This window comes from Lepidochelys kempii, chromosome 3 (genome assembly GCF_965140265.1).
Source record: "Lepidochelys kempii isolate rLepKem1 chromosome 3, rLepKem1.hap2, whole genome shotgun sequence".
Classification (NCBI taxonomy): domain Eukaryota; kingdom Metazoa; phylum Chordata; order Testudines; family Cheloniidae; genus Lepidochelys; species Lepidochelys kempii.
Genome location: NC_133258.1, coordinates 47415289 through 47439559, shown reverse-complemented (window position 1 = coordinate 47439559; position 24271 = coordinate 47415289). Strand labels below are relative to the sequence as shown.

Below are 24271 nucleotides of genomic sequence, written 5' to 3'. Positions count from 1 at the left end.
GTCTTCCATCGGAAGTACGCCCTGAAACTAGGTCCTACGGTCCCTAGGAGGCACACTTGAAGTGGGGGGACTGTCAGGAACTGCAGCAGAGCCAATCTCCTGGCAACCCAGTGAGTGCAGCTGGCCCTGTTACAATCTGTCTGATTGACTGTGCCACCTGATTAGCTGCAGGAATCTGCAGGCTGAGACTTAAACTCAGTAGCAACTGCAGTCCAGTGGCTGCTCAACACATTCCTAGCCTGCAGCTGTGCTTGGTCCCATCTCTGGTTCCACTGTCTCTAATCTTGCTCCTGCTCCAGCCTGTGCCTGCTCCAGACCCCAGCTCCTTCCTCACCTTATATGCCTGGCTCAGACCATCAGATCACCCTTCTGACTACAACTCTAGCTAACCTTCAACTAAGGCTTCTGGTTCTGACCCGCCGCTACTCCTTCTGACTCTGACTCCAATTAACCCTTCAGTTTAGGCTTTGGTCTCTGACTCCAGTTATGATCCTCGGGTTCACTCCTGGATCTGCCCCATCTGGATTCAGTTCTAACTGGTAGGCCAGACTCTTGCTCCAGCTACTAGGCAAGACTGCCCATGACTCAGTCGCCTACACTTTCACAGCTCTGCACAGTGTACTCTGGAATGTAACTCCAAGGATCTTTTCAGTTTCAAAGTAGCTGATCAGTGGGACCTTATCAGGAATTACTAGGGTTCACTGCAACAGGAAGGGGTGAGTCTTCCCTGCCAGAGGATGGGACCTGATTGGACAGGGAGAGAGTGAGCCTTCAGGTAGGATAAGAAGTCATATAGGTGGGGAGAGTGGGATACTCACACAAACCCTTTCACCCACTATCCAGAAGATCTGTTGTAAAAAGTAGTAGAGAGAGTGGGAAGGCATAGGGGCTAGGTTGGGACTTAGTCCCAAAGAGTTTAACTGATTTTCCCTAAACGACTGGATTTTATTTTCAGGGATGGGTCAGTTGGGGCCAAATTGATGTGCTTGTCTCTGTCAAAAACCTAGCATGTATTTATAAATCCTGGGGTTGGGCAGACTGTGGTCTTGTGACTGAAACAGAGGACTGGGAAACAGGATATGTAGGTTTTATTCCCAGCTCTACCACTCACTCATTTTACCCTCTCTGTGCTTCAGTTTTTCCCTCTGTAAATCCAGGATGATAACACTTTCCATATCTACATCACAGAGTGCTTTGATGCTAATATAATGTTAGTGCGGTACTCAGAGGTTGTTCGATGGAAGGCACTATGTAAGTGATAAGGATTAGTACTAACCTCAAGGTGCATTATGTCAAGAACAGATATCCAGTGTTTTTATGCACATATCTGTAATATTACTGCCATTGCAAGAATTACAGACTCTAACATGAAATGGAGTGTCCATGGCCAGTATCATATGCACAGTTAGCATCTTGGATATAATAATATGTTCTACATTATTTACTTCATCAAGCTTTCTAGTATATCTTTAAATGTAACATTTTGTGCCTGGATAGCTATTCAGTGTTGGAAAGAGAGCCATTACAGACAGGCCAATGACTGACTATATTCAATGTGATTTGTGCTGTACTTTAGGATGAAAAGTATTTGTTTAGAATTCCTTGCCAGCTGGATGTGTTAGAAGTGCAGACAGCTGTAATGTGGAGGTGTAAGCGTAAGAAACTGATAAGTTATTTGGTTTGTTATAGCAACTGCGTGAGCTGATTGCTGAACACAAGCCTCATATAGATAAGATGAACAAAACTGGCCCTCAGTTGTTGGAGTTGAGCCCAGGAGAAGGTTTTTGTATCCAAGAGAAATACGTGGCGGCTGACACCCTTTACAGTCAAATTAAAGAAGATGTCAAAAAGCGAGCACTGGCACTGGATGAAGCCATTTCTCAGTCTACTCAGGTATCAATTTAAACTCCAAGTAACTGGGTTCATTCAAATATATATATATTGTTATTAGGCTATCAATTAACCATAAATGGCAGGTTTATCTGCCGTACCCACCCACATGGCCTGTGAATGCTCAGATCACTGCTCATGGCATTGCTTTTCTGTTAGTCAGGGGATTATAACTTTTTATATTGATCAATGTACTTACGCTGTCCTTGCAGCATTTTATTGCCACATGGCAAATCATTTAGTCATTATTTAAGGAACATCTGAATGCTAAATATGGGATGTTACCTTCACCTTTGTTCTGGGCAAACATTTTCTCTTCCATGCATATTAGTAATCCATGCTGCCCCCAATATAGGGACACCAGAGTCAATCAGCTAAGTCACACATACACAGTTGGAACTCACAACATTCAGCTACCAATGCAGACCTCTACCACTGAAGGTGAAGGAGAATCTCCATTAAATGTTAGTAGTAGAAGGGTTTACATCTTCTTTGTAGACCAGCCATTAGAGAATGAGATAATCACAAGCACTTGAACATATGTACAAACTGCTACCCAGTGTTTTATAATTGGAGTTTTTGTGCAGTCATCACAATGGAACCCCCAGATTTCACATGCCATTACAAACTTAAAAAACTCTGATTGGGTTCCTAGGAAAATGAACTAAGGTTCAGTGAACCTGAGTTGGTGTATTATTATGCATCAAATCCTTGAGACATTTGAGATTTTGCATGGTTTCACTTTTGAACTCGCTGAAATTCTGTGTTTTTTAGTTTCACTTTGACATTTTTTTTAGTTCACTCAAATTCAAAACAAAACTCGCTGTGTGTGTGTGAGAGAGAGAGAGACAGAAAACATACAGCCCAAAGCCAGAATAAAACCACTACATTTTATACAGCTGTACTGACCGACCCTACAGCTTCTTCCTCCTTCCCTTGCACTGGGGAACAAATAATAGTACTGATAGTCTCTCCAGATCTAGAATACTTTCCCAAATGCTTCTCTAAGTAACAAACTTTAAAATGCTCCTCAGGATATGTCTTTATATACTTTTTTTCCCTTGGGTCGTCTCACTATGTTCCCAGACTGCTGACGGTGTGTGTAAAAGCCTGTGAGCAGCCCATATCACCAGGTGATATCTTGATGTACTCTTTCCAGTTATTATGTTGGCCTGTCATACTTTTAAGCATTCTAAAGCAATCAAATTACACATGCTGCTGAAATACAACCAATTATTTTAGATGGAAACATTGTTCTGTACTTTAAGGGTTCAGTCCTGCTGCCATTACAGTCCATTGGAGCTTACCTCTATACCTTTAAAAATCAGGCTACTCACTTTCTATTCCAGCCCCAATGTTGAGTGCCAAATATATAAACACAAAAGAAGACCATCATAGATGCATGCTCCTTTGTAACATCCAGACTATCAGTATGTTGAAAAGCTGCTTACATATTTTAAAAATGTGTTGAGATTAAACTTATATATGTTTATAAAAATGTATGTACACATGAGAAAAAGAAGACAATAGAATTTGTTTTGATATAATCCCTTTTTATTAAGATATACCAGAGTCTATTGTCATAAATATATAATATGGTGGAGTTGTAAGCATTTGCTTCCACAGTCTTGGAAGTATCAGTATCTAACTCATCAATGTGTAAAGTGCATTAGGCTATCTTATGCATGAAAGGCACTGTGTAAGCCCAGAAGATGTATTGTTTTATAGACATACTATATTCCCTATAAAAGTTAAGGGCAAATGTCTCATTCACTTCAGTAGGAGCAAAATGAGGCCTAATGAGTTCATCGGAATTTTAATTTTTTTGTATAATTAGAGCAGAGTAGAGCAAATTAGAGAAGAGTTAAACTAATTTAACTTCAGTTTTTATCACTTATATGGGATTTGGTTTCCTAGTGTCACAATAAATGTAATAGACATCTGAATATAGTAACAGCTGCATCTCACCCTTAATATATACTTCACAAGCATGTAGGATATTCACACACATTCTAACAAATACACCACCGTTTATTAACATCATTCACACATTCTGTTGAGAAGTCAGATGTATAGTGAATCTGCCACAAGAAAGGGGAAATTGTACTTTCATTGGATCCATGTTCTTTTCAGTGTAAAGGAATTGCTCTTTGTTGCACTTCAGATGACCCTGCTCTCTCAGGTTCTTCCACAGTTCTTTCAGGTGTGTTAGATGCTGCTTATAAGAGATATCTGGACTTACTACCACCACTCAGTTAGTTCATAGCAATTACCTGACACATCAAACCCTTGTCAGTGTTTCCATGCACAACATTGTTCCCAATGTGAAGCATTATAATAATACATATCCTTAAAATAACACAAAGCTTTGTATTGAATACAATCACTTCATATACATGTTAAAAGATGGAAGTGGAAAACCCATGGTTCTCTAAAATTTGGAACAAAGTAATCTATTAATTAAACAGGACTATAGTCAGGTAAATGTTGTTGGCAGGTGTAACAATGCCTCTCTATGGGTGAGCTGCAGGGACTGTACCCAGGACCTGTGGATCCAAAAGAATGAATCTCTGTTGCTTGACCTAAGGACCTGGTCCATTTGTTTAGAGGCAATAGCTGTCTCTTACAGAGCTCTCTGTGTAGTCTAGTCATTAGAAAGGGACAAAGAGCTGCATGGTATTAGAGCACACCATGCAACTAGGGGTGTTTAATATGTTAGTTTATCAGTTCCTTTCTTTTCAAGGAAATGGTCAGATGTAGATCTTTTGATTGTTTTGTCTTTCCTCCAATTTCCTTTCCTCCTCACCCATCCCTCTTTTATTCCCCCAGTTTCATGACAAGATAGATCCAACCCTTGAGAGTCTGGAACGCATAGTTGAACGTCTGAGGCAGCCACCTTCAATCTCAGCTGAGGTTGAGAAGATTAAAGAGCAGATCAGCGAAAATAAGAATGTGTCAGTAGATCTGGAAAAACTTCAGCCCGTGTATGAGACACTCAAACAGCGTGGGGAGGAAATGATAGCTCGCTCAGAGGGAGCTGATAAGGATATATCTGCTAAAGGTAATAATTTATCTGAGAGAGAAAATTTCTTTCTAGTTGAAATAAACAAAGCTGTGGTAAATAAAATCTTCATTTTTTTGGTTATCAGCTAGCTTATTTTTGAATGTTCTCCTGTAGTAGGGCCTTAAGATTTAAAAAAGCAATCTACCTGCTTTATGAACGGATGTCATAAATCAGACCTGTGTTTGTTTGTTTTTTTGAAGTGCTATGTTAAATTATTCTGTTTATCATTGTTGTGAGTATTTTACAATCTGAATTAAAAAGCTAGTTGGTTTCCTCCATAAGGAGTATACATTTGACATATGTATGCATGATGTATCACTATAAAAGTAAACATAAATGTTGGTTGCCCATGTAATAGAGTCCATTTGCCTATTTAGCTGTTCAGGATAAAATTAAACAAATGGTCTTCATCTGGGAAGACATCCAGGCCTTGACTGAGGAAAGGGAGGCCAAATTGCTGGATGTGATGGAGCTAGCTGAAAAGTTCTGGTGTGATCACATGGCTCTTGTAGTCACTATTAAAGATACTCAGGATTTCATCCGAGAACTGGAGGGACCCGGAGTTGACCCCTCTGTAGTCAAACAACAGCAAGAGGCTGCAGAGGTCAGTAGAAAGTTGTTTTTTTTTAACGTTTAAAGAATTTTTTTTCCAATACAGAGAGGAAATGTGATATTTTTACAAAATTACCATGAAATACAAGAGAATTCCTTCAGAAACCAACAGGGATAATTACATAGAAATTAACTATAACAGTATTTCAAGACTGCATGGCAAACAATTAGTATATCAGCACTTTTGCTTTTTGTGCATAGATGTTTCAACATGTGAGTGCCTATAGACTTATCTGTGTCTCTCTGTATGTATGTTAAATATATAATACATATTTTAGATTCTCTGAATATTATGTAGCATTTAAAAGAAATGAAATTAATATGCTTTCTTCCAAGCCCGCAATCAGTTATACTGATTATATAACAACTTAGCAGCAGGAATGGTGACCACTGAAAAACAAAAACAGCAGGTTGAAGAACTCTAAAGCTGTAGCTCACGAAAGCTCATGCTCAAATAAATTGGTTAGTCTCTAAGGTGCCACAAGTACTCCTTTTCTTTTTGCGAATACAGACTAACACGGCTGTTACTCTGAAACCTATCTAAATTATTAAAGCTTTCTAGGCTGTACTTTTTACTTTTGTACAAAATCACTTATTCTTATAAGCCCTGGTTTTCATTTAAATGAAGGCCACTTTACACCACTCTGTCAGTATAAAGGGGCATTATAAGTGCGCATGCATTTATGCTTACTTCAAGGTCCTTTCACATTGCCAGAGAGATGTTACACTTGTGATCTTAGTATAAATAAGAATCAAGGTCGATAATGTTGTGCCTTAAAAGCAACTGTATCTATGTTCTTGAGTTTTAAAATATAGCAACATTGAAAATTTAATTTTTTCTCCTTTTAGGCTATCAGAGAAGAAGTTGATGGACTGCAGGAAGAACTCGATATGGTGGTAAACTTAGGTTCTGAACTTATAGCTGCTTGTGGAGAACCTGACAAGCCTATTGTCAATAAAAGCATAGATGAGGTACAAGTAACATAAATGCATAATACTAATATGTTATAGTGTTTGTGTACTGTAGAATGGATAGTCCATCAGAAAGTACTTAGAAGTAGTGTAATGTTAAAGTTTTGGAGCCAGCTGAACTCAGTGACAAAATCCATTGACTTTAATTAGAACAAGGTTTGGCCCTGAAGTATCCAAAATCTGACTGAAATATTTAACTATTTAATTGCAGCTGAATTCAGCTTGGGACACTCTAAACAAAGCATGGAAAGAGCGGATAGACAAACTTGATGAAGCCATGCAGGCTGCTGTTCAGTACCAAGATGGATTGCAGGTAAGATGGTTATGATGTATCTAACAAAGTCTTGAGTAAGAAAGGTTATCATGTTTTATGTCTTAGAAAAAACACCATATTACTGGGTAGCTGCCAATTGCTGTCATCTGTAGAATTATGGTTAACATTTTCTTCAATAAACTGAAGGATTTTCACAGATTTGTTGCATAATATCATAAATATGCTGGTTTACATTCTTTGTGTAATTATTTACTTTTCATATTGTGTTTAGCTTTTGAGTTAAAGTTTCATTGTTTATTACTAGAGTGAGAGCAGATTTTATTTGTTACCACACATTTTGCATGGTAACTCTGCTGATAGGCAACATTCCATTGTGATACATTCAGTGCTTCAGTTAATATGTAAGTTGATGCTGTGTCACAATGTTTACATGAGCTAAAAGGGAAGAAAAAAAACAAATTAAATAGTTCAAGTCCTAAGTGCTGAAATTTTCCTGGGAGAGAAGACAAATTCAAGGAACTCCATTTTACTGCAGATCTTTCATTTATACAATAAGTACAAGATTTTGCATTTTCTGAATTAAATATGTTATTCATTTCTGTCGTGCTGTGTTTATATAGTTTTTTTAGTATATCATTTTACCCAATCAGAACACCTCATGCATGTAGCTGATTTACTTTAAAAAGGCTACAGATAAATTGCCCATCTACATACAAAGTCTGTCTGGATTTTTGTCTGCCACGAGTGCAGGATTACCCATTCTTGGGAAACTGTCCTATGGTGGAGAGCCATCCTCCTTCTTGGCCAATGGCATGGGGGCCATAATACCAGTTCACAGCTGAGGCATTCTTTTCCCACTGCAGGCCCTGGCTGCTATTACAGCCCTCCAGGGCTGTTGGCATAAAGCAGAGCACCCTTCAGGCTTTTCTACATTATGTCAGGAACAGACAAATTGGCTGGAAAGCCTCAATATTCGGAGGAGACATAAATGTAACTTGAAGTTACTTTTGCACTTCACTACTGAGTTTGATCAGTTGCAGCTCAGACACAGCCCAGCACGGAGCCTTAGATGTACCAAATGGGTCTAATTCCACACTCTGTATACAATTAAAATTCTCATTGACTTCAGCGGGATTTGTGCCTAATTAGTCATTAATAAAAGCCAAATTTCATTCAGTGACATCAACTATAAAAATCAATCTCAATAAAGGATGAGAACACTACAGAAATAGCAATTCTGTGCTGTGCATTTGCTGTAATAGAGGTCTCATTGAAATCAGCGCAATTACTCAAAGTAAAGTACTATGTAATATAAGTAACTATGAGAGAATCTTGCTGTTAATAAAAGTTCAATCCTGTATCTCTTACATGCATATTCCTGGCACTGAAATCAGTGGATTTTTTGTATATTTAGGTGTTGCAGGATGTCAGTGTAATCAATATTCGCTGCCTTGGATTGTCAACACACTTTTTAATAACTTGCTTTTTTTCCAGATTATTTTCTTATGAAGAGGGTAATGGAGTTATTTCCTGCAGTAGCAGATAAACTCATCAATATGCACATGAGAATTATACTTGTATTGTACATAACTTTCAAACTGTAGCTCATGACAAGATTTATCATACTGTTTCACTTATATTATCTTATACTGCAATTTAATGTTGTGATTTTCAGGCAATATTTGACTGGGTAGATATTGCTGGCAGTAAATTAGCTTCAATGTCACCAGTTGGAACAGATCTAGAAACAGTGAAGCAGCAAACTGCAGAACTGAAGGTATGAACTAGCTGTTTATTTTTCTTATTTCATCATTCTACGTATTTCAGCAGCCAAGTGTAGTTCTATAAAAACTTCCAAATATTATAATGCTTTTATAGTAAGTAGCTTATTGTATCTGAGTGAAAACCTTTCCCACTGAATTCAGCAGGGCCAGATTTTACTCTATGTAAATATGATTTGAGAACTCTGAAAAAACATGTGTTATAACATTGATTTCTTTTAAAAGGTTATTTGACGATATTTTTCCCTTCACCTTTTATTTTTCTCACCCACCCCCACCCCCACCCCCGTGTCAGCCACCTTTGGGGCACTTAACCTCCATCTGGTATGTGGGTGGCAACTTCCTCCAAAGCCTCTGACTCCTGATGTCATGGACCATGCCTAAATACACAAACTGAGATCACATCATTTCCACTAGACCCCACTGGGCTATGAAATAAGGTTCTAAGCCAACTCTGAATCCCACTGTAGGGAAATATGACTCATTATGGTCATGACACCAGCATGTTGTTCTGCATGTTTTAAATAGGAAGCAGGGATGTGCAGTGGCTAGTGTGGGAGTTGGGAGTCAAGAGTCCTTGGTTTAGCTCCTGATTGTTACTGACTCAAGGGATGGCCTTAGCCAAGAGGATTAATATCTTTCTTTCGTTCTTCTTTTTTCCAATATCTTTTCACTTTTTGTATGAATCATAACCACGTACCTTGCACAAATCTGAGTGAAAAAAGAATCAGCTTGTTGTCTCAATTTGCCTTTCTGTAAAACAGGATAACTGACTACTGAAATTGCTTTCAGATTTTTCAGTGAAAGGTTCTATGTTAAGTTCAGAGTAGTATATTATCTCAGCCCCAGTAGCCAGAAGTTACTGTTGCCTTTGCCGCAAACCAGAATGCATGATAATAAACAGTCTTACATTCTGTATCTTCCTATGCACATGATTACCAAAGGGAAGGAGAGTATTTTGGGGAACTTTAACACTTATCTTTGTCTTTTCAGTTAGCTGGGATCTTCTTGATTAAAAGCATACTGTATATAAATATTGAATCAGGAAATACATTACCATGGTTTGACAATTATTACAACACATGGAACAGGAAAAAGAAAATTTTAACATCATGGCAGCTGACAGTGCTGCATGTAAATATTTCAAGCACTAGTATTTCTACTGTATACAAATGATTTTCTGTATGTTTGTATTTACATCAGCAATTTAAGACGGAGGCTTATCAACAGCAGATAGAAATGGAAAGGCTAAATCATCAAGCAGAACTGTTGTTGAAGAAGGTTACTGAAGAAAGTGACAAGCACACAGTTCAAGAACCCCTCTCAGAGCTCAGACTGATGTGGGTCAATCTAGAGGAGAAAATTATTAACAGACAGGTGAATGAAGTTGGGATGGGTGTTTGTCAATGTGATGCAGAGATGCCAGCATAGCTTTTTGTTATGCACTGTGTTTGTACCAGCCCATGTAACATATTCTTTCTTTTAGGGATTACAAAATTACAGAAAGAGTGTTTCACATTTTACTGAGTTTTACTTTACGATTTTCAAACACTTGGCAGCATATCACTTCCTGTGTCGAGTATCAAATCAAATCCTATTTGTTTTTTCATTTTGTTTTTTGATGGCATTTTATTGGCAGTTGAAAACTTGTAAATACTCACAGGAGACCAAATACAAAAATAATGTGTTGAACACCTCTTTTTCAAACTTACAAATAAGTCACTTCAGCGTTCTTTCCAAAACACTAAATTATCAAAGTGACACAGGCAAATTGAAAAATGCAGTGCTTAGAAAAGTATATTCATTTCTAAATTGAACCATTTCATTTAAAAACTAAAGCTCATTAAAAAGACCTCGGACCAAGTAGCATTTAAGTTCAAATCAAAATCTAAATAATGAAAAATAGCCTACATTCTGTACCTTGTTTTATAATAGGATCTGGAATGGCCAAGAGTTTAGAGCTAGAATTTAAGACTGTATAATGGAACTGCCAACTCAGCTTTAGCTATAGAGCAGTTGCTTGAGCTAGGATAATGTTGCTGCTCTCTGATTAGTGCTCTGACTATTGGACTCAGGCTCCCCATTCGATGAAAATGGAGTCTAGTGGCATTCTATGCAGTTTAAGCCAATTGGATAATTAGCTTCATAAAACAATATCATTGTTATTTTTATTTTATTTTCACTATAGCACAAGCTGGAGGGTGCCTTGTTAGCTTTGGGGCAGTTCCAACATGCCCTGGATGAATTACTGACATGGCTGACGCACACAGAAGACCTGCTGAATGAACAGAAACCTGTGGGTGGGGACCCCAAGGCTATTGAAATTGAACTTGCCAAACATCATGTATGTAATTATACTGTGTTCACTGAGATATTATTTTGATGTTTATCTTAAGCTATGTTTCTTATTGTAAAGCTTTGTACTTGTTAAATAATTGTCTTAGAGGTTTTCAAGAGACAGATTAAGACTGAAAGTGCCCATCTAGAAGCTATAATGACTGCTGCATGAATAATGTTACTGTCTCTCCTCCGGTCTCTGTTCTTCCTTAGTATAGGTGGCATGTGTTCGAGCACTGAGCCTGGCACTCCCTCCAGCTCCCCCTTCACTTGCGCCAGGCAACTCAGGAAGGGATTGTACCTGGCACTTCCCCTGGGGCTGAATGATTCCACATTGACCCTTATTCAGGCCAGGTCCCATGATGTATACTTCAACCCACACACAGCTATGCCCCAGCCTCAGAAGAGAACAAAGAATCAATATTTTTGGAACCTACAAAATTGCACCTCCTTTGGCTCAGACTATCATATGCTCTGCTGCTCCCATACACCCACCGGCTATAGGGGAACCTATACCTTTGCCACTGTCTCTCTGCAAAACATTATTGATTGTTAATTATTGTTATAGCACCTTTGGACCCCCATCAGGAGTCCATTGCACTCGGTAAATGTGAAAGATCCTTCACTTTCAAGAGTGTCGTCTTGGCGGAAGAATTCTCAGCTCTTTTGTGTGGCAAAATACTGTTTTTGAAGGCATGCTTTCATAGGTCATGCAGATTTCATATCAGGTTCCAATCCTTAAGTGTCACCTCTCCTTCCTTCAGAATAGCAAAAACATGCATCTTAAATTATGTTTTGCAAATAACTTCAAAAACTACTCAATATTTTAGTTCAAAGTCCTCTCAAGACCAGACACAATGCACTAAAACTGAATGCATCCCATGAAGTGAGTTGTAGCTCACGAAAGCTTATGCTCAAATAAATTGGTTAATCTCTAAGGTGCCACAAGTCCTTCTTTTCTTTTTGCGAATACAGACTAACATGGCTACTACTCTGAAACGGAACTAAGACATTTTTCTCATATACATGACCAGTTTCAGAATGGGGCCCTCTTACCATTACAGAAATCAGAGTCTGCTCCATATGTCTCTCGCCTTCTCAGTGGAAGTGTTTTACTACCTTAATAGCACAGTGACATCACTGATTACTCAATCTACCTTGAAGGAGTTCAGCAAACACATTACACATCATTCTTCTTGTTCTTAAACTGGAGTTTATAGGCTAGGGAGTTCACAGAGCGCTGCTTCCTGTTTTAGCATGCAAAAACATCCATCTCTTGGAGAACTTGGGAGAGAATAACCTTTGTCCTGAGTGAACTTCATCAGGAAGGAAGGGATAAGAGGCATCTGCTTCTGGGAATAACCCTTTATTTTTCCTGTTGGGGGACTTATTTAAAATAACTGTGGTTTCCCCCGTGCTTAAACAGAAATAAGAGTGATAATATGAGACCCTTCCTATACACATGGACCACCATTGGCTTAACGATTCTTCCTTCCACTGAGTTTGTGCGATTGACCTCTCCAAGTATTTTGTTTAAAGATTTTTTCAACTTTTTATCTTATCTCCATATTCTAACACTTTTGGAGGTGGCTGGACACCTGGATCTGAGAAAACTCAAACTTGCATTTTGCAGTTTGGGCCCATTGTTTACTTTTTTACCCCTTCTCCCCACCCCCACTTTCTAATTTTCCTTATTTCAGGTTTTAAAACAATTTCCCTCAATTTTAAAAACAAGTTTTTTCACCATCTGAAAATAACATGCCTTCCCAGAATGCATTGCCAGTGCCATACATGATTTCAGAAGGGAGGATGTTCTGTGTTCTATTTACCAGCCTGGAGTAGTTGATAGGAAGTTATATTACCATTCCCCAGCTCTCAGGGAAGTGTTAACTGCCATGCTAGTTTGGTATAACATGAAAGATGACACTGAGATATGGAAAAAAGGCAGCCTCGCAACCTCGGCACTACAGCTAGTGCTGCTATGGGAGCCATCAAAGGACCTACCTCTTTTTGTTCCTCTTCCCCTTGTCCTTTCTGGCAGCCATCAGCAGTGCCCACCTCACCCAGGTCCTCATTAGTCCCAGGTCTTGTCCTCCAAAACCACAGGCACCACAGAAAAATGCCATTAGAGGCAGGGTCGAGGGAGGGAAAGAGGCATGAAGTGACACAGCAATCTGAGTACTGGGTATCAGCAGTACAAAAAACATGTCCTAACTTTGCATTGTTATTCAGAAGGAAAGGGTTATTTTATTTGAGTATAAAACTGAAATGTGTTGCTTGGCCTAATGGCTTAATATTGCTTTCAGTCAAAGTGAGATTCATTTATACTGCCTTAATTAGGTGCTAAAACCTGCGTTGATTGTGAATACTATCTCTAAATCATAGCTGAAAGAATTCAGTGACTATGGGCACCTTAATTCAATTAATTATAAAAATGAACAGGCCTATGTGTTGTTTTTTTCCTCTAGGTGCTACAAAATGATGTGTTAGCTCATCAGTCCACTGTGGAAACAGTTAAGAAAGCAGGAAATGACCTGATTGAATCAAGTGCTGTTGAAGAAGCAAGCAATCTACAGAGCAAGTTGGAACTTTTGAATCAGCGCTGGCAAAATGTGTTGAAAAAAACAGAACAAAGGAAACAGCAGCTGGACAGTGCCTTGATCCAGGTGAGCAGGAAATGAAAACTTAAAGGGATAACTAGGAAAAAGAACTACTTGCATTAAATATATAGATCTGTGTATTACGTGTCGGTCTAAATCAAAACCATGGATGCAAAAATACCTGTTTGGGGGAAAGTTTGGATCCAGATGTGTATGTCACAGGTGGCCACTATCCTTTTACAATGCTGACCCAAAATTCTGAATTTTGGCCTGCACTTTTGAGAATTGTGCACGCTATCTGCACAGAAGTGGATTTCACTCTGTGTATGTGAATTGGATGTTAGGCTTGGTCTCAGAATTATTTATGTAGTCTTTATTTATGTAGTCTTCTCTTATATAATAGTTTTATATGTTTGGGGTTTTCAGGGATATGTTCAATGATACACCATCTTTTGAATTTTATGTTGCAACTTTAAGTGCAACTTAAAGATCTTTGTTTAGGAATTTTCTTTACTTATTGTAAACCTGTGATTTAGTATGTTGCCAAGCTTCTGTGTCTGAGCTGCTATCACAATTAAAAACATTTAAGTATGTTCTAAAGTGACATGGTGTAATTTAGGCCCAAGGTTTCCATGGTGAAGTTGAAGATATGCAGCAATGGCTGACAGACACCGAACGTCAGCTGTTGGCATCAAAACCTGTTGGAGGTTTACCAGAAACTGCAAGAGAACAGCTTAATACCCACATAGTAAGTATCTTAATATTAGAAAGTTTTGCAAATGGTCTGTGTTTCAGAGACTAACAAAACTTCATGGGCATTTATAGAGAATAGAAGGCATGTTTTCTATATCAGAATGTCTGTATGGAATATTAAGAACTTCTACTAGCAAAAACTAAATTGTAATTTGCAGGGTTGCAAAAGAAATCATTTAGCAGATGCTCAAAGTTAATTAGTTTTCACTGTTCATTAACGTTGTGACAGTAGTGAAAAGGGTTTTGGGGGCTCTGGTTCTCAGCCATAAATGTAGAAATGTTTACTGTTTTTGCAGTAAAATTTACATTTCTTCTTTCCTCCCTTATCCTCAAAATTGTATCTTTAATTTCCAAAATAAATATTCTTAAACAGAGATATAAAGGATGAATATGAGAATCATCTACATTCTCTATACACAGCCTTGAAATAGCTGGCTCAGTCTTGCATTCTTTACCCATCCAAAACTCTCACTGAACTCAACAGCAGTTGGGATTGACTAAGGACTTCGGGATCACACACAGAGCCTATTTTATTTAGAAAGGGAAGGTTAGCCATGATGCCTGAATTCTTCCCTTCCTCCCTTCGTTAGAGAAATCCTATGAAAAGATTTTTTCCCCACATAGACAACCAGTAGAAGTTAGTTGAAAGGTGCCTTGATTTAATACCTCACTCCAAAGGATGGCATCTCTAGTAATGCATCATCTATGTAATGCATCTCTAGTAATGCATCATCTGTTATCCTGCATTGTTAACAGTGGATATGAGCCCAAGTCCTAATGTTTAACTTGAACTCATGATCTTCTAGCTCAACTGTGAGAGTGATACCTATCGATCTGTATATACTTAAACTATTATGTGTCGACACAGTTTCCATTATAAATCCCTATTGTCATATGTTCATACTTTGACTGTAAGAATTGTGAAACAATATAAAATGTCTTTTCCCAGGAGTGATTTTTGTTTCAAAATGTGATAATTTCTTTTTGTATGTTTGTGAGATGGTAAACTATATGAGAATATTGCTTTTCCAGATTATTTATAGATGTGCACAAAAATAGCTTACTATTTTAGAATTGATTGTCGGAGACTAGAAGATAATGAAAAGTAAAACATGGTATTCTGAATAAAAGAAATACAAACACCCTAATAATTTTCTTTATAAACAGACTAGTATCCCTTCTGGGCCTGATCCAAAGCCTCACACTCCACATTTAAAATGGCTTCCTGTGTCTTTACCAGATCATTATATCTGTTATGGGTTGCTGTGTAAAATATATGAGTGACACATATATGTATATCATAAACAGGAAAGTAATAGAATATTTCACTTGAGGACTTCAAATTGCAATTGAACCTTACAGCACCTATGTGAGATATATTTAGTGTTATCCTCATTTCTGCAGATCGAGAAAGTGAGAAACCGAGGCCAATTATTGTTGTTATTATTATTATTGATTATATCTTGCAACCTCCAAACCTGCCATTGTGTGATACAAACCGTGGCAATTTGTGACAAGTGATCATGTTTGTCACACCAACCCCCTTTTTTAAGGGCAAAGCCCTTTTTTTAAGGATGTGTATAAAATAAACTAGTTCAGCTGTGGGGGATAGAGAGGAGCAGGAACCCCAAAGCTGCCAGAGGATCATCTCCTCCTCCTCCTTCCCCACCAGCAGCTCCTGCTTCTTGTCCTGTGGAACTTTTGCCCTAGTTTGGGAGGGAGAATCTGCTCTGATGCAGCACGTGTGTTACAGTCCAAGTGTGTTACACTTGAGGGGCCTATTATTAATTATTTGTATTGTGGTAGTGGCCCCGCCGTCATATGTATGCAGTGTTAGGAGAATAGGACCCTAAATATAAGTTGGTCAGAAAAGAAGAGTATGTGGTAGGTACAACTATGTTACTTATGCTGATATGGCATTCAGTAGATGTGCACAATTATATGCCTAGTGGGTGAAGAGAGGTGCAGAGAGTAGAAGATAAAGCAACCCTTCCATGCTGTCCAAACCCCTTTTGGGGATATGTTGGATTGCTTCAGGCCTCCTAAGGGTTCCAGGTGGCTTACTTATTGTGTTCCTGCTCCACACGTACTTTAAACAACAAGAGACCTAGCAAACCTTGCCCCGTGAGTTAAATGCATATGATATGTCTGCCAAACTTAGGACCTGAGTTAGGTCCTAAGTATATATATCCTGGAAAAAGCCTAAAAAATTATTGACGCATCATACAAATTCTCATTTCCTGAAGAATTGGGCTCTTTTTTTCTGATTTGGCCTTTTATGCATTATATATGCTTTCTGCCCTAATTTTAACAATAATGCCCCCAATATATAATTGATTTTAGATGCTAAACTTTTTTGAAGGGTATTGAATTCCTACCTGACTGATATTTATATTTCTTGTTTTTTCCTTAATATAGGAACTCTGTGCTGCCTTTGAAGCCAAAGAAGAGACGTACAAGTGTCTGATGCGAAAAGGCCAGCAGATGCTTGCAAGATGCCCAGGGTCTGCTGAGACAAATGTTGAGCAAGATATAAATAACTTAAAAGTAAAATGGGACTCAGTACAAACAAAACTCAGCGAAAGAAAGGTGTGTGCTTTAGAATAGGGATAGAAATGTAAATAACATATTAAGTACCTTAATGTTGAATGATTTCATATGTAGAATATCTATACTTGATAGCTGGGACCTGGAATTTTTTGATGTATGACAATGATTCAGATTTCACTAGTGCTTTGATCAGGAGTCATGGACCTACAGGATAATGATGTAACATCATTTGTGTGGTGGAAATCTGTTTGATAAAAATGTATGTAAGTATACTGGTACATATTTATTTTGCAGAGTGAGGATACTTCTGGTTTGTATTAGAGATCATAGATGTAAGAGAAGGAAAAGTCTGATTAGATCATCTTGTTAATCTCCCTGTCAGTGCAGGATTGTGACATTAATTTTACTAGAGTTATGACCAGTATAGTTTTAAAGGTTTCCAGCAATTGGGCTTCTATCAATTGCTTTTGGAGACTATTTCTAACTTCACTACTTCTCAGCAGAATGATTTTATTGATATTAAGCATAAGTTTTCTTTTCCTAGTTTCATTTAGTTTTCATTACATCATGAACCATAGCGGAGTTGTTTTATCTCAGTCAAACTGTAAATAACACTCATTATTACAAACAGAGGTAGCCGCACGCAAATGAATAGCACTGACATAATTACAAAGAAAAATATAATTAACAAAATCAGCTTTAATTTAAAACAAAAATGTTTCTTAATGTGACTGTATAATGCAACGATATCAGAGTAATTAGTTTGCAGCGTGAGGCAGCCTCCTTAGGGCAAGTTATAGGGCTGAATGGAATGCTTGGCGAGCCCCACAATCTGATTAGCTGAACATCTCTGAATGCTTTTCTAATAGCTCATAAACATTCAAATGGCAAACCTAGCAGCATGGCCTGATTCAGGCAATCAGACCAAAATCTGAACATTACGTTTGTTTCCTGAGTTCTGTCTTGAAACTTGTTAACTGTGTTGTTCCATTATGTGAACTGTTCAACACCAGGAGGTGGGATGTTCTGGTGTATAGAAACACACCCTTGGAATTGGATATTGTGTTATCTGCTCAGTCACCACAGTTCTATGCCTATTTTTCCATTGTAACTCCTTTGCTATTCTTTATCTATATGCTGTTATTTTGAAATACAGAACACGTCAACGCTGAGTTGAAATAATATGACAAAAATAGGGGCTCTCTCCAAGATATATTCTATTAAAATGGTTTATTCAACAAAGGACCAATTAAACATTAGCTGTTACTAAATAACTATATTTCTTTATAGGCCAAACTGGAAGAAGCCCTGAATTTGGCTATGGAGTTCCACAACTCACTTCAAGACTTCATCAACTGGCTTACCCAGGCAGAGCAGACTTTGAATGTGGCTTCTCGGCCAAGTCTTATCTTGGACACTGTCTTGTTTCAAATTGATGAACACAAGGTATGTAAAGGAACAGATGTGTTGTGTTTTCCTCCAGCTCTTTGGAGGTACTGTATTAATGTCCAAAGCAACCCTGTAATGCTGTCACTCAGAAAATCTTTTTATGTCTTTTAAGATGTACTTTATAGTCTCTCCCACCAGAAAGTCCAGAACCACATCATTTTTTTTCCTGTGTTTGTTACGTGAGTGACCAGTGTAACATTTAAGTGTGGTTTTCTTCCTTTGGCAAGGTCTTTGCTACGGAAGTGAATTCTCACCGAGACCAGATCATAGAGCTGGATAAAACTGGAACCCATCTGAAATATTTCAGCCAGAAACAGGATGTTGTCCTTATTAAGAATCTGCTGATTAGTGTACAGAGTAGATGGGAAAAAGTGGTTCAACGCTTAGTGGAAAGAGGAAGAGCTTTGGACGACGCAAGGAAACGAACGAAACAGGTAATTTGACAGTTGTTCTGCAGCTCTTTGAATTTAGCTCTAACTAAATCCAGACCCATGACGTATATGGTGCTTTACAGCATTGTTAAGGAAGCCTGGAGTTCATGTAACAGAATCTGTTAGCCTGAGGTGGTGGCGCAGTTTCTGTGATTCAGTCACAGAGCACTTCATTTGGAAGGTGAAAGCCTCACTTTCAACCCAGCGGCAACTTCCGCCAGCGATGTAATATCATCTGTAAAGGAAGAGAGTTGCAGTATGGCTTCCAGATGTATAGTAGTGCCTTCTGCCTCCCAGAAGAAATTACAAAATCAACTTTTTTACTGGAAAGAGTGTGATGGACCCATTTCGGTATTAGAGAGCAAGATATTGTCCACTGTTTTCTTTTTAGTGGTGTGTTTTACCCTAATAATATTTAATTCTCCCTGCCCTTATATTGACCGCTGCAACAATATCTTCTGTCTGGCAAGGACACTCTTCTGACTTACTGTGAGGAAGAACTTAAGAAATGGGAATGCTCATATATAATTCACCTCTCCAGGAATTGGTCATTTAATCTCTGATTCATATGTCCCTCAGCAAGGGACATATGTGATAGATGGGGAAGTGGAGTTTAGTGTGTTTAAATTTCAACAGGGAAGTGTTTGTTTACTTTATTGAAATGGAGTCGTGTCCATGATCACAAGCCAAGACACATTCCTGTGTTAATTGTTGCCACCACACAACTGGGATGACACAAACTGTTAGATGTAATAAATTGTGCAATCCTATAATAAAATACCATTTATTTTCAAATAACGTCTCTCTCACTCACACTCTCTCTCTCTCACAGACACACACACACACAAATCTGCAGGAAGATGTATGGTCGAGAGAGAATACTTTGCAGAGCTGGTCACAGTGACTCCCAGACAATCAGAAAGCAGAAACAATATAGGGAGATGGAGAGTAGTATAACAGTATAGCTGAGTGCTGACATCAAGAGCCAGGTCCCCAGCCCCGACCAGTGCAGGGCCCAAATGGATGGAAAGGGATTCTAATTGTTCTATGCTCCCACTCCTTGGCCAGCTGGGTGAGGAGACAGACCGATGTCAGGGAAAGGAAACAAAAACAGGGATTTTCTGTACAATCAAGAAGATTTAGTACAGGCAGCTCAGAAGAAGTGGGGGCCATGAAGAGAGGACGTCTCCTTGGATTTGCTCCTTGATTGCACCTCTCTCTAGCAGCTGGTCACACTCTGGCCCTGAGATGGCATGTCAGGTTTTAATCTTTTCTGAATATTTTATGTACTAATATGTTTATACATTTGTGTGAATCCAAGTCATGCTTTTCCACAGTTCCATGAAGCCTGGAACAAACTTATGACATGGTTGGAAGAGTCAGAAAAGTCATTGGATTCAGAGCTCGAAATTGCAAATGATCCAGACAAAATAAAGTTGCAGCTTACACAGCATAAGGTAAGTCATGAATGATGAAATGCAGGATGTCCAAGTCCAATGGCAGGAAAGTCTATCAAGCCTGTACTGTTTAATCAGCAGAGAGCAATAGATTTATGGCTTTGCTATGCTGAAATGTTTGCCAGCATCAAATTAAAATGCTGGCTCATTTCCAGATGGAAAAATTAGTGGGAATGAGAGGGGCTCTTCCCAGTCACTGTTCATCTGTGGAGAAGAAGTTAACTGTGAAGAGGAAAGACAAAATAATAGGGAACCATGGAAACTGTCAACAAAGAGAGAGAGAAATATTTGATGAAAAAGGAAAATATCCAAAGAGATTATAGTATATGCTTCTTTGGTCTTTAAAATCACAGTTACCAAAATTACAGTTACCAACAAATTGCTTTGATGTGTATTGTGTTAGGATGATTTAAAATCTGCTTTTCACATTTTAGGATTCCCTCAAAAGTAAGAAATACTCTTGTATTTTGACTGGCAAATCCTTCATATGTCAAGTAGAAAGATTAGTTAAATAATTTGAAAAGCATCAAGTACAATGGAATTGACAGTAACAAGGGTGAAATGTGTAAGAGTAGGAGAGAGAACTCTCTCTGCTTGGGAACCACAGCTCTGAAACTCCTTTCAACAAACCCAGCTGCTTTCAGCTGTAAATGTAAATCTCACCTGATTGATTTGGCTTTTCCATAACTAATAATAGTAAGGTGAAAGGGAAAAAAATCAACTTCAGTCCCCACAAAAGACAGAAAAATCCCTGAGGAAATCTTTACTTTGACTTTATTTTTTAAACAGCCCAGGTAACATGATGATGGGCATTGCATGGATGGATGGTAGACTCCTCTAACGTAAAGTTGTGTGGAAAAGTTTAACTTGGAAGAATTTTCTCAGCAATAAAGGCATGCTTGTGACTGTAGGACAGTTGGTTTTTCTGCAGTGTTGATATAGAATTGTCCTGCTCTTTTAAACTATTTCCATGGTGTTCCCCAGGCACTGCTATTCCTTTGTTCCACATGGTGTTCTCAAGAGATTGCACCTCCACATTTCCGCCCTTAGTCTAGCTCCTTATAATGATCGCTTTATACCCCCTTAAAGTCCTTGCACTATACTATTGTGTTTGTTTTCCCCTACAGTCTCCAATTCATTTTTTTATCCTCTCTTATTTTCCATGATAGCTTAAGCTTTGCATATCAACATGGAAAATATTTTCCTTTACTTTTAGAAAGTTGGCAGCGTGTCAAGCAACACTGGCTTTACCTTCATTTGCTCTTGAAAGCTTCAGCTAAACTTGTGCTAATGTTCTTGCTAGTTCTGCATTTTAGTATGCTCTGGGGTTTGCTATAGTTGCCAAAATTTAAAATCATATAGAATTAGAGCAAAATGCAGGCATTATGATCATCCTTTTTGCCTGTTCTGATCACATCATCCCCCTACGAATCCCTCCACTGCTATCCTTCTCCACATCATCAAGTTCAAATTTCTTTTGGTGTCCTTCAAGGCCCAATGTAACTGCCCCTCCTACTTCCCTGCTCATGTCTTTTATTGGGTTGTCTGCCATCCCTCTCCTCTCCACCAGTGAAACTACCCTCCATGTCCTATTTGTCTGTTTCTCCCACAAATAATATGGCACCTCTTTCATGTCTCCACCTGGTGGGCAAACTCACTACCCTCCTTATTTAAATGCCTCCTTCAAGTCCCCCTTCTTCCAAAATGCCTACAAGAAACTAGCTGCCTAAGTCATCTGCTTATTAATTTTATTTAAATCTTATGAATCACATCTATGATGAGGGATGGAGTGCAGTGTGGCATACAAACACTGTGATTGAAGCTGGCAATTGTTTTGGAGGCTAGTGAGGGACATAAATGATAGAAGGAGGACAGGAGATGATTTCAGTGTGTTTAATCATCAAGAAAAACAAAAAATTCAACCAAATTTGTATTTAATAAGCCAGGTGCCTCTCATCATCCTGCATTTCATCCTGCTCATATGTTGTCTCTTTCCTCCCATCCGAAGTCTGTCTTTGTCTTTTCAGACCAGGAATCTGTGAGCCAGCCTTTTCTTGTTCTACTTAGTTAATGATATTATTATCTGAACTGATGGTGTGCACTGAAGTTGTGTGTGTGTTGTCTGCAATAACTCTGCTTCACTGTTTGCCAGGTTATCACTGCAAAAAAATTAATAATAATAAAACTCCCCACAACATCCCCCACGATAAAATGTTCTCTCTCTCTCTCTCATATATTTATTTATGTTGCCAGGGATTTTGATGGTTATTCATGGTCTGTTTATTAGTTATTTTTTTATCCTTTGTATATTATTTTTAGAAGTCAGAGATGGAAAAACCCTATTAGGTCATCCAGTCCATCCTTGACCTAATGCATTTTTATTCCTTACATGATTTGGCTCGCTTAACCTGTGAATATAAGTACCAATCTGCCATGGAAAGAAAGTACTGTAGATAATTAAATATTGAAGGTTTCATTCACCGATCTACAGTTAATATCTGAGGTGACTTAAACCATGGGCTAAAAAACTGCTCTCAGTTACACCTCAGTGAAATCAAGTGAAAGTGGAATTTGGCATTATTTATCTAGGCTAACCCTGGAAGAATGAATTAATTAAAACCTTTTGTTCATCTCTGACTCCACTTTTACTGTATAGTCTTTCTCCGGCAGCTATTTCATTTTGTCTGTTTGTGAAAATCAAGCAACACTACATATGTAGCGCTGGGTGATTAACAGCCCCCACCAAAGAAAATATAAATTCACGAACAGTTTAAACTATTTTTTAAAATTTCATATGAAAAGGAGCTTTTTTATTCAGAGTTTTTTGTCTCCCCCATACTTCCCCTCCACTTTGAAAGTACTTTGAAAAGATCTTAGTTTATCCTAGGGAAAGATTGTGTGTGTGTGTACAAGATTGTTTCTCAAAGGGTGCAGGTAGACTACTTCAGGTTTCTTAAGGGGTGGAAAAAGAAAGGGAGATGAAATATTAAATTATAAAATAAATGCAGCGGTAGGGCCATGACCTTGATTTCTTTGTGAACCCCAATTTGCCACTGTCATCCAGGAGAGTTTGGGTGTTGACGGAAGGTACACAACAGGACCTTCCAGTAGGGGGTTTGAATATGAGACTTCAGAACTTGGTGGACTGTTACATCCAGGTTGAGTAGTGTACAAAGCTCAAGTCAGCAGTGACTACAGGGCTTTCTCCCTATCCTTTTCTGTGTTCTGAGAACGTCTGGTTCATATCATACTTAGTAGTAATTCCATAAGGAAAGTTGTAGCATGATTTCTATTGTAGGCCCAGATTAGATTCTCTTTCAACAAGCTCTGCCCAAAAGCTCTTTTTGGTTTGTGATTCTCTTGACACAGAAAATTTGTTTGATTTTGAAGGTGTGAGTTTAATGAACCACAGCCCCTCATTTGTCACTGTTTGTCCATACATAATTCAAAAAGGCATGGGTTAAAACATAATCATCTAACTGATTTTAAACCTTGCTGCTGTCAGAAAATTGCTGGAGAGCGTTGTGGGATCTTTTGGCAGTCTCCTTTTAGTTAATTATTTACTATGATGTTCTATTAACCGTTGTGGGGTACCAGGTGATTTGCATTTGCCCATGTTCCTTTGCTGGTGGCAAGACATTGCCAACTGCAGAATGCAGCTCTATAGAGAAGGCACAGTCAATACTGACCAATCTGATGGGAGCTTTAATCAGGTCTCACAGTCCTTCTTAGCCCCTTACTCACAGACCTGCCACCAAAAGGCATAATTCCCAGCCTCAACGACATTATTCAGATTCCACTCGTCTTTCCAAGGGGCCTGTGTCTGCACTTCCTTTGCACACAGAACTCCCAGTGACGATTCTCTGGATCAAATGACCGCAAGATTAGGCCCTTTTATGTTAAGAACTTTGCATCTCTGGAGCCCATATCCTCCAGTCTGGACAAGATACGCTGGGCTAATGAACCCCTTTGCAGCCCCTGGATCCAGTCTACACGAGCCTGGGCCCTCAACACAAATTAGTGCAGATAGAGTAATGCTCTATTTTAATCCCTCTGTCCATACTCCCGAAGGGTTGTTCCAGATAGCAAGGTTACTCTGGT

At 38.5% G+C, this 24271-nt stretch overlaps 1 protein-coding gene across 26 annotated transcripts in view; it reads left to right on the top strand.

The window, feature by feature from the left end:
• Positions 1-24271, top strand: part of DST (dystonin) — a 470941-nt gene that overhangs the window by 413995 nt on the left and 32675 nt on the right. For all 26 annotated transcript variants that reach the window (XM_073336274.1, XM_073336294.1, XM_073336272.1 and 23 more), the window contains 14 exons: positions 1690-1893; positions 4720-4951; positions 5332-5558; positions 6416-6538; positions 6750-6851; positions 8488-8589; positions 9797-9970; positions 10782-10937; positions 13399-13596; positions 14150-14278; positions 16702-16872; positions 18124-18279; positions 18510-18716; positions 20051-20170. In XM_073336274.1, coding sequence (XP_073192375.1) covers positions 1690-1893; positions 4720-4951; positions 5332-5558; positions 6416-6538; positions 6750-6851; positions 8488-8589; positions 9797-9970; positions 10782-10937; positions 13399-13596; positions 14150-14278; positions 16702-16872; positions 18124-18279; positions 18510-18716; positions 20051-20170 — 2301 coding nt within the window. The remainder of the gene's footprint in view (positions 1-1689; positions 1894-4719; positions 4952-5331; positions 5559-6415; positions 6539-6749; positions 6852-8487; positions 8590-9796; positions 9971-10781; positions 10938-13398; positions 13597-14149; positions 14279-16701; positions 16873-18123; positions 18280-18509; positions 18717-20050; positions 20171-24271) is intronic.